The sequence below is a fragment of the Harmonia axyridis genome, chromosome 4 (assembly GCF_914767665.1).
Source record: "Harmonia axyridis chromosome 4, icHarAxyr1.1, whole genome shotgun sequence".
NCBI lineage: Eukaryota > Metazoa > Arthropoda > Insecta > Coleoptera > Coccinellidae > Harmonia > Harmonia axyridis.
The window spans coordinates 38705281-38715315 of NC_059504.1; the positions used below are offsets into that span (position 1 = coordinate 38705281).

At 27.9% G+C, this 10035-nt stretch overlaps 3 protein-coding genes across 3 annotated transcripts; all 3 read left to right on the plus strand.

Annotated features, from left to right (window-relative positions):
* Positions 1-275: 275 nt before the first annotated feature.
* On the plus strand, positions 276-2532 carry LOC123678151. Its single transcript, XM_045614999.1, has 2 exons — positions 276-726; positions 1345-2532. Exons 1-2 carry the CDS (start codon positions 681-683, stop codon positions 1782-1784), a joined length of 486 nt encoding a protein of 161 aa, XP_045470955.1. The 5' UTR covers positions 276-680; the 3' UTR covers positions 1785-2532.
* Positions 2533-4308: 1776 nt separating this feature from the next.
* LOC123678169 lies at positions 4309-6292 on the plus strand. Its single transcript, XM_045615036.1, has 2 exons — positions 4309-4486; positions 5105-6292. Exons 1-2 carry the CDS (start codon positions 4441-4443, stop codon positions 5542-5544), a joined length of 486 nt encoding a protein of 161 aa, XP_045470992.1. The 5' UTR covers positions 4309-4440; the 3' UTR covers positions 5545-6292.
* A 1776-nt stretch (positions 6293-8068) lies between these two features.
* On the plus strand, positions 8069-10035 carry LOC123678133. Its single transcript, XM_045614968.1, has 2 exons — positions 8069-8246; positions 8865-10035. The coding sequence occupies exons 1-2, from the start codon at positions 8201-8203 to the stop codon at positions 9302-9304; spliced, it is 486 nt and encodes a 161-aa protein (XP_045470924.1). The 5' UTR covers positions 8069-8200; the 3' UTR covers positions 9305-10035.

The following is a 10035-nucleotide window of genomic DNA, read 5'->3' on the forward strand; positions in this document are numbered from 1 at the left end:
AATTGGAAGAAACTCAAATGAGGAGATTGCAGACTAGCAGTAAATTATGTCTCCCTTGAATAATTCAATTTTCATATTGTGAAATTTAATAGTATGTGAATAATGGAATTTTTATATTCGAACAAGCCCTAGGCTTAAATTGAGACGAAGAAGAAGAAGAACAAAGATACAAATTAACAATAGAATTGTCATCCATATTGCTGAAAGCATAGAATATCTTGTATATAATGATTTTTAAAATTATTATCATATGTATAACATTATTATGACCGAACTAGTTACCAACATTTGACTTGTCTTCCTTTTAATTCAATTTTTGATATCAATGATATTCTCTTTCAACTTTAATTCACAGGTATACCAGGTGATTTTTCTGAATTGAATCAGTCGAAAAACTCATGGAAAAATGTTACGATAAAAAATTTATGGTTTCGAAGGGGAAATCCACTTATGCTTTAATTTCCTTCATTTCTCTCACCCTTGAGGGGGGGGAAGAGGGGCAAACTTTAATATAACATGCGCAGTACAATTTTTGAAACAAAACAATCCTACTTTCTCTTAATGAGAAATAAATGGATATACATTCTCCATAATGGTTAGAAATTCAGTGTTGTTTGTAATCTTGCCCTGACTAGTGTTGTTATTTATATATTTGTTGAATCTTCTTTGTGCTTGAGACAATGTCGTTTAATAACCAGAGTTCCGACATGATCCCAATACAAGTTGGTAAGTACTGTTATATGGATCGTCTATATTGTTTTATATTTTCGAATAGATTATTCAATTTGAAATTTGATATTATGATCCAATAATAAAAAAATAAATTATGACTTTTCAAAATATCACTGAATTTTCTTAGGAGTTTTTCAGGGTTCAAAATATTTATTTTAGAAAAAAAAAATTTAATCAAGAATGACAAATTGAAAATGAAACGTTTTACTCTAATACCTAATTAAATCTTAAATTTTTTATCTATAATTCTTCAACCTTCTAACAAACTTCAAATTTTTGCGGACACTTGTCCGCAAATAATTCGATTAAATGTTTCAAAGAAATGTCTTATTTTGACCTGAAAAATGCGCCTCTGAGATCTTGACATATTTTCAAACACCATGTATTATGATTTTTGAATTAATTATTATCATATTTATTTGAGATTTTATGCAATGAATTGATCTTGGCATGAAAGTATTAGTCATTTTCGATTTCTACGGAAGTTATGAAATATTATCCTCAATTTTATTATTTTCCCGATTTTTATGAGATATTTAAAAAAATAGAGTAATAATCTTACTTTATTAGAAAATTATATCATCTAGATTTGAAACATGATTTTTATTGCAGAATATGCAGAATATAAACGGAAGAAAGAATATTTGAAGAGAATAGTGAGACTCACGACATCAAAGATGCAGGATGACGAAAGTGATGTGGAGAGCGGCTCAATGAGCTACAGAATCCATTACAAAATCTACATAGAGGCTCTGGAGCAATTATTAGGCAAGGAAGTAGTTGAGAGAAAAATAAAAGATAAGGAGGAAAGAGAAAAGAGAGAGAAAGAAGAAAAGAAAATTGAAGAAAGAACCTGGACCGAAAAGTTAGCAATTTTCAAAGCTATGAACAGAGCTTCTTGCTATAAGCAACAGTTGGATCAAGTAATTATCGGACAAGAAAGTATAAAAGATGCAAATTTGTTAATGGCGAACCTCTGTAGCCAGGACAAACAAAGAAATACACATAGACATTTAGAATTCACTCCTACTGTACCAAAAAGGGCTTTGTAAACTGATGGTTGTTAAAATATGAATAGATAGAACCAAATATGTTGAATCAAAAAATATACCAAAGAAATATTAAAAACAATTTCTCATTCTGGAGTTTTAGCATTTATTTTCAATACTCCATTAAATTTATCAGAAAAAATTATAGGGTTCTAATTCAAATTATTATCTGAGATGATCTGAAAATATGTAAATATATTGTATATAGTTCTGTATTAAAATAAAAAAATATAAAAAATAAAGCTTTTTAAATTATTCGAAATGAACTCAACTGGTAAGATTGCGGACTAACAGGTCATTAAAAATAAAGAAAATCTTCCCTTTGAATCATTCAATTTTCATTTTGTGAAATTCAATCGGATGTGATTAGTGGAATTCTTATCTTATCTATATGAGAAAAGTTACAAAATTATAATAGAATTTTCATCCCCATTAATGAAGGCAATGAATATCTTGTTTGTAGTACCTCCTTAAAAGATTATTCCATAAGAAAATCATTTACTGATGTAGAGAAAATTCATATCTATGAGAAAAATTCATATTTTCTTTATTCGTGAAATATATCAATGTTGTGCAAAAAAATTATCAAATAATATTAGATTCAAGCATGTTGTGTCACTCATATAGAAATTGCATGTAGTTATATTTCTGTTTCTACTCTGCATCTATATTTTCAGGTTAATAATAACTTTTTCCGAAAGAGAGAAATTCGTATTTTAAAATTTTTCAACAAATATTATGTAACACAGCTGAATTTACCTTTTTTTTTCAACGCAATTTTCAAATATAATTATTTGAATCAACCTGCACATGTGCAGTTCAATTTATGTAACAAAAAAATCCTACTTCCTGCTAATGAAAAATAAGTGTATAAATATATTCTTAGTACGAGTTATAAATTCAGTGTTGTTTTTAATCTTACCCTGATTATTATTTATATTTATATATTTGTAAGTTCTTCTTTGTGCTTGAGACAATGTCCTCTAATAATCAGAGTTCCGACATGCTCACAATGCGAATTGGTGAATACCTATTTCTATGTCGTTACCAATCTGTATTTCAATTATTCCTAAACATATAATACTCATATATACAGGCTCCTGCAATAGTGTGTTAGGCTTCCATAGTTGCCAAACCAGATGTTTTAGAAATTTAGTTGAAAAGCATCTCCTGTGTACTTTCGATTCTGCATCTCTGGAAATTATTTTCTGATATACAGGGTGTTACAATTACATAGATATTTTTCTATGTAATTGTTGATTTATTTGGAAATGAACATATATTTATGTATTTATTTTTAATTTTGCATCTCTGGAAATTATTTTCTAATATACAGGGTGTTCCAAAAAAAAATATTCAGCAAAAAAAAATGATTATTCAATAAATGAATAAACATCCTAATGCTTTTCAACTAAATTCCTAAAACGTCTGGTTTGGCAGCTATGGTAGCCTAACGCACTATTGCAGGACCCTGTATAATATTCTCTTCCCTTTGAATTAAATTTTCATATGTGAAATTCAATCGGCTGTGATTCGTGAAATTCAATCGGATGTGATTAGTGAAATTCGGGCGATACAAGTTTAAAATAAAATTGTCATTTCTATTGATGAAGGCATTTAATAACTTGTATATTGCGTGAAAGAATTATTGAAAATAAAAAAAAAACAGATAAATTTTTCGAGTATACTTCAAATTGATTATATAGAACGAAATATATTAGGAAGGACTACTACAATTCAGAACATTAATGAAAAAATTAAGTATAAATCAAAACATTATGCCAATTTGACGTGATAATATCCTACCAAATTTCTACCCAACCTGAGACGTATATGTAGTTCATTTGGACGGCACACCTCAAGAAAAGCATTAAAATTACGTAAGAACAATAAGGAAGATGAAATTTATTTTGTATATGTATATTGTAGGTTTATATTCCTGTATTGAAATATAGAATTCAAAAATGAAACTTTCAATTAATTGGAAGAAACTCAAATGAGGAGATTGCAGACTAGCAGTAAATTATGTCTCCCTTGAATAATTCAATTTTCATATTGTGAAATTTAATAGTATGTGAATAATGGAATTTTTATATTCGAACAAGCCCTAGGCTTAAATTAAGACGAAGAAGAAGAAGAACAAAGATACAAATTAACAATAGAATTGTCATCCATATTGCTGAAAGCATAGAATATCTTGTATATAATGATTTTTAAAATTATTATCATATGTATAGCATTATTATGACCGAACTAGTTACCAACATTTGACTTGTCTTCCTTTTAATTCAATTTTTGATATCAATGATATTCTCTTTCAACTTTAATTCACAGGTATACCAGGTGATTTTTCTGAATTGAATCAGTCGAAAAACTCATGGAAAAATGTTACGATAAAAAATTTATGGTTTCGAAGGGGAAATCCACTTATGCTTTAATTTCCTTCATTTCTCTCACCCTTGAGGGGGGGGAAGAGGGGCAAATTTTAATATAACATGCGCAGTACAATTTTTGAAACAAAACAATCCTACTTTCTCTTAATGAGAAATAAATGGATATACATTCTCCATAATGGTTAGAAATTCAGTGTTGTTTGTAATCTTGCCCTGACTAGTGTTGTTATTTATATATTTGTTGAATCTTCTTTGTGCTTGAGACAATGTCGTTTAATAACCAGAGTTCCGACATGATCCCAATACAAGTTGGTAAGTACTGTTATATGGATCGTCTATATTGTTTTATATTTTCGAATAGATTATTCAATTTGAAATTTGATATTATGATCCAATAATAAAAAAATAAATTATGACTTTTCAAAATATCACTGAATTTTCTTAGGAGTTTTTCAGGGTTCAAAATATTTATTTTAGAAAAAAAAAATTTAATCAAGAATGACAAATTGAAAATGAAACGTTTTACTCTAATACCTAATTAAATCTTAAATTTTTTATCTATAATTCTTCAACCTTCTAACAAACTTCAAATTTTTGCGGACACTTGTCCGCAAATAATTCGATTAAATGTTTCAAAGAAATGTCTTATTTTGACCTGAAAAATGCGCCTCTGAGATCTTGACATATTTTCAAACACCATGTATTATGATTTTTGAATTAATTATTATCATATTTATTTGAGATTTTATGCAATGAATTGATCTTGGCATGAAAGTATTAGTCATTTTCGATTTCTACGGAAGTTATGAAATATTATCCTCAATTTTATTATTTTCCCGATTTTTATGAGATATTTAAAAAAATAGAGTAATAATCTTACTTTATTAGAAAATTATATCATCTAGATTTGAAACATGATTTTTATTGCAGAATATGCAGAATATAAACGGAAGAAAGAATATTTGAAGAGAATAGTGAGACTCACGACATCAAAGATGCAGGATGACGAAAGTGATGTGGAGAGCGGCTCAATGAGCTACAGAATCCATTACAAAATCTACATAGAGGCTCTGGAGCAATTATTAGGCAAGGAAGTAGTTGAGAGAAAAATAAAAGATAAGGAGGAAAGAGAAAAGAGAGAGAAAGAAGAAAAGAAAATTGAAGAAAGAACCTGGACCGAAAAGTTAGCAATTTTCAAAGCTATGAACAGAGCTTCTTGCTATAAGCAACAGTTGGATCAAGTAATTATCGGACAAGAAAGTATAAAAGATGCAAATTTGTTAATGGCGAACCTCTGTAGCCAGGACAAACAAAGAAATACACATAGACATTTAGAATTCACTCCTACTGTACCAAAAAGGGCTTTGTAAACTGATGGTTGTTAAAATATGAATAGATAGAACCAAATATGTTGAATCAAAAAATATACCAAAGAAATATTAAAAACAATTTCTCATTCTGGAGTTTTAGCATTTATTTTCAATACTCCATTAAATTTATCAGAAAAAATTATAGGGTTCTAATTCAAATTATTATCTGAGATGATCTGAAAATATGTAAATATATTGTATATAGTTCTGTATTAAAATAAAAAAATATAAAAAATAAAGCTTTTTAAATTATTCGAAATGAACTCAACTGGTAAGATTGCGGACTAACAGGTCATTAAAAATAAAGAAAATCTTCCCTTTGAATCATTCAATTTTCATTTTGTGAAATTCAATCGGATGTGATTAGTGGAATTCTTATCTTATCTATATGAGAAAAGTTACAAAATTATAATAGAATTTTCATCCCCATTAATGAAGGCAATGAATATCTTGTTTGTAGTACCTCCTTAAAAGATTATTCCATAAGAAAATCATTTACTGATGTAGAGAAAATTCATATCTATGAGAAAAATTCATATTTTCTTTATTCGTGAAATATATCAATGTTGTGCAAAAAAATTATCAAATAATATTAGATTCAAGCATGTTGTGTCACTCATATAGAAATTGCATGTAGTTATATTTCTGTTTCTACTCTGCATCTATATTTTCAGGTTAATAATAACTTTTTCCGAAAGAGAGAAATTCGTATTTTAAAATTTTTCAACAAATATTATGTAACACAGCTGAATTTACCTTTTTTTTTCAACGCAATTTTCAAATATAATTATTTGAATCAACCTGCACATGTGCAGTTCAATTTATGTAACAAAAAAATCCTACTTCCTGCTAATGAAAAATAAGTGTATAAATATATTCTTAGTACGAGTTATAAATTCAGTGTTGTTTTTAATCTTACCCTGATTATTATTTATATTTATATATTTGTAAGTTCTTCTTTGTGCTTGAGACAATGTCCTCTAATAATCAGAGTTCCGACATGCTCACAATGCGAATTGGTGAATACCTATTTCTATGTCGTTACCAATCTGTATTTCAATTATTCCTAAACATATAATACTCATATATACAGGCTCCTGCAATAGTGTGTTAGGCTTCCATAGTTGCCAAACCAGATGTTTTAGAAATTTAGTTGAAAAGCATCTCCTGTGTACTTTCGATTCTGCATCTCTGGAAATTATTTTCTGATATACAGGGTGTTACAATTACATAGATATTTTTCTATGTAATTGTTGATTTATTTGGAAATGAACATATATTTATGTATTTATTTTTAATTTTGCATCTCTGGAAATTATTTTCTAATATACAGGGTGTTCCAAAAAAAAATATTCAGCAAAAAAAAATGATTATTCAATAAATGAATAAACATCCTAATGCTTTTCAACTAAATTCCTAAAACGTCTGGTTTGGCAGCTATGGTAGCCTAACGCACTATTGCAGGACCCTGTATAATATTCTCTTCCCTTTGAATTAAATTTTCATATGTGAAATTCAATCGGCTGTGATTCGTGAAATTCAATCGGATGTGATTAGTGAAATTCGGGCGATACAAGTTTAAAATAAAATTGTCATTTCTATTGATGAAGGCATTTAATAACTTGTATATTGCGTGAAAGAATTATTGAAAATAAAAAAAAAACAGATAAATTTTTCGAGTATACTTCAAATTGATTATATAGAACGAAATATATTAGGAAGGACTACTACAATTCAGAACATTAATGAAAAAATTAAGTATAAATCAAAACATTATGCCAATTTGACGTGATAATATCCTACCAAATTTCTACCCAACCTGAGACGTATATGTAGTTCATTTGGACGGCACACCTCAAGAAAAGCATTAAAATTACGTAAGAACAATAAGGAAGATGAAATTTATTTTGTATATGTATATTGTAGGTTTATATTCCTGTATTGAAATATAGAATTCAAAAATGAAACTTTCAATTAATTGGAAGAAACTCAAATGAGGAGATTGCAGACTAGCAGTAAATTATGTCTCCCTTGAATAATTCAATTTTCATATTGTGAAATTTAATAGTATGTGAATAATGGAATTTTTATATTCGAACAAGCCCTAGGCTTAAATTAAGACGAAGAAGAAGAAGAACAAAGATACAAATTAACAATAGAATTGTCATCCATATTGCTGAAAGCATAGAATATCTTGTATATAATGATTTTTAAAATTATTATCATATGTATAGCATTATTATGACCGAACTAGTTACCAACATTTGACTTGTCTTCCTTTTAATTCAATTTTTGATATCAATGATATTCTCTTTCAACTTTAATTCACAGGTATACCAGGTGATTTTTCTGAATTGAATCAGTCGAAAAACTCATGGAAAAATGTTACGATAAAAAATTTATGGTTTCGAAGGGGAAATCCACTTATGCTTTAATTTCCTTCATTTCTCTCACCCTTGAGGGGGGGGAAGAGGGGCAAATTTTAATATAACATGCGCAGTACAATTTTTGAAACAAAACAATCCTACTTTCTCTTAATGAGAAATAAATGGATATACATTCTCCATAATGGTTAGAAATTCAGTGTTGTTTGTAATCTTGCCCTGACTAGTGTTGTTATTTATATATTTGTTGAATCTTCTTTGTGCTTGAGACAATGTCGTTTAATAACCAGAGTTCCGACATGATCCCAATACAAGTTGGTAAGTACTGTTATATGGATCGTCTATATTGTTTTATATTTTCGAATAGATTATTCAATTTGAAATTTGATATTATGATCCAATAATAAAAAAATAAATTATGACTTTTCAAAATATCACTGAATTTTCTTAGGAGTTTTTCAGGGTTCAAAATATTTATTCTAGAAAAAAAAAATTTAATCAAGAATGACAAATTGAAAATGAAACGTTTTACTCTAATACCTAATTAAATCTTAAATTTTTTATCTATAATTCTTCAACCTTCTAACAAACTTCAAATTTTTGCGGACACTTGTCCGCAAATAATTCGATTAAATGTTTCAAAGAAATGTCTTATTTTGACCTGAAAAATGCGCCTCTGAGATCTTGACATATTTTCAAACACCATGTATTATGATTTTTGAATTAATTATTATCATATTTATTTGAGATTTTATGCAATGAATTGATCTTGGCATGAAAGTATTAGTCATTTTCGATTTCTACGGAAGTTATGAAATATTATCCTCAATTTTATTATTTTCCCGATTTTTATGAGATATTTAAAAAAATAGAGTAATAATCTTACTTTATTAGAAAATTATATCATCTAGATTTGAAACATGATTTTTATTGCAGAATATGCAGAATATAAACGGAAGAAAGAATATTTGAAGAGAATAGTGAGACTCACGACATCAAAGATGCAGGATGACGAAAGTGATGTGGAGAGCGGCTCAATGAGCTACAGAATCCATTACAAAATCTACATAGAGGCTCTGGAGCAATTATTAGGCAAGGAAGTAGTTGAGAGAAAAATAAAAGATAAGGAGGAAAGAGAAAAGAGAGAGAAAGAAGAAAAGAAAATTGAAGAAAGAACCTGGACCGAAAAGTTAGCAATTTTCAAAGCTATGAACAGAGCTTCTTGCTATAAGCAACTCTTGGATCAAGTAATTATCGGACAAGAAAGTATAAAAGATGCAAATTTGTTAATGGCGAACCTCTGTAGCCAGGACAAACAAAGAAATACACATAGACATTTAGAATTCACTCCTACTGTACCAAAAAGGGCTTTGTAAACTGATGGTTGTTAAAATATGAATAGATAGAACCAAATATGTTGAATCAAAAAATATACCAAAGAAATATTAAAAACAATTTCTCATTCTGGAGTTTTAGCATTTATTTTCAATACTCCATTAAATTTATCAGAAAAAATTATAGGGTTCTAATTCAAATTATTATCTGAGATGATCTGAAAATATGTAAATATATTGTATATAGTTCTGTATTAAAATAAAAAAATATAAAAAATAAAGCTTTTTAAATTATTCGAAATGAACTCAACTGGTAAGATTGCGGACTAACAGGTCATTAAAAATAAAGAAAATCTTCCCTTTGAATCATTCAATTTTCATTTTGTGAAATTCAATCGGATGTGATTAGTGGAATTCTTATCTTATCTATATGAGAAAAGTTACAAAATTATAATAGAATTTTCATCCCCATTAATGAAGGCAATGAATATCTTGTTTGTAGTACCTCCTTAAAAGATTATTCCATAAGAAAATCATTTACTGATGTAGAGAAAATTCATATCTATGAGAAAAATTCATATTTTCTTTATTCGTGAAATATATCAATGTTGTGCAAAAAAATTATCAAATAATATTAGATTCAAGCATGTTGTGTCACTCATATAGAAATTGCATGTAGTTATATTTCTGTTTCTACTCTGCATCTATATTTTCAGGTTAATAATAACTTTTTCCGAAAGAGAGAAATTCGTATTTTAAAATTTTTCAACAAA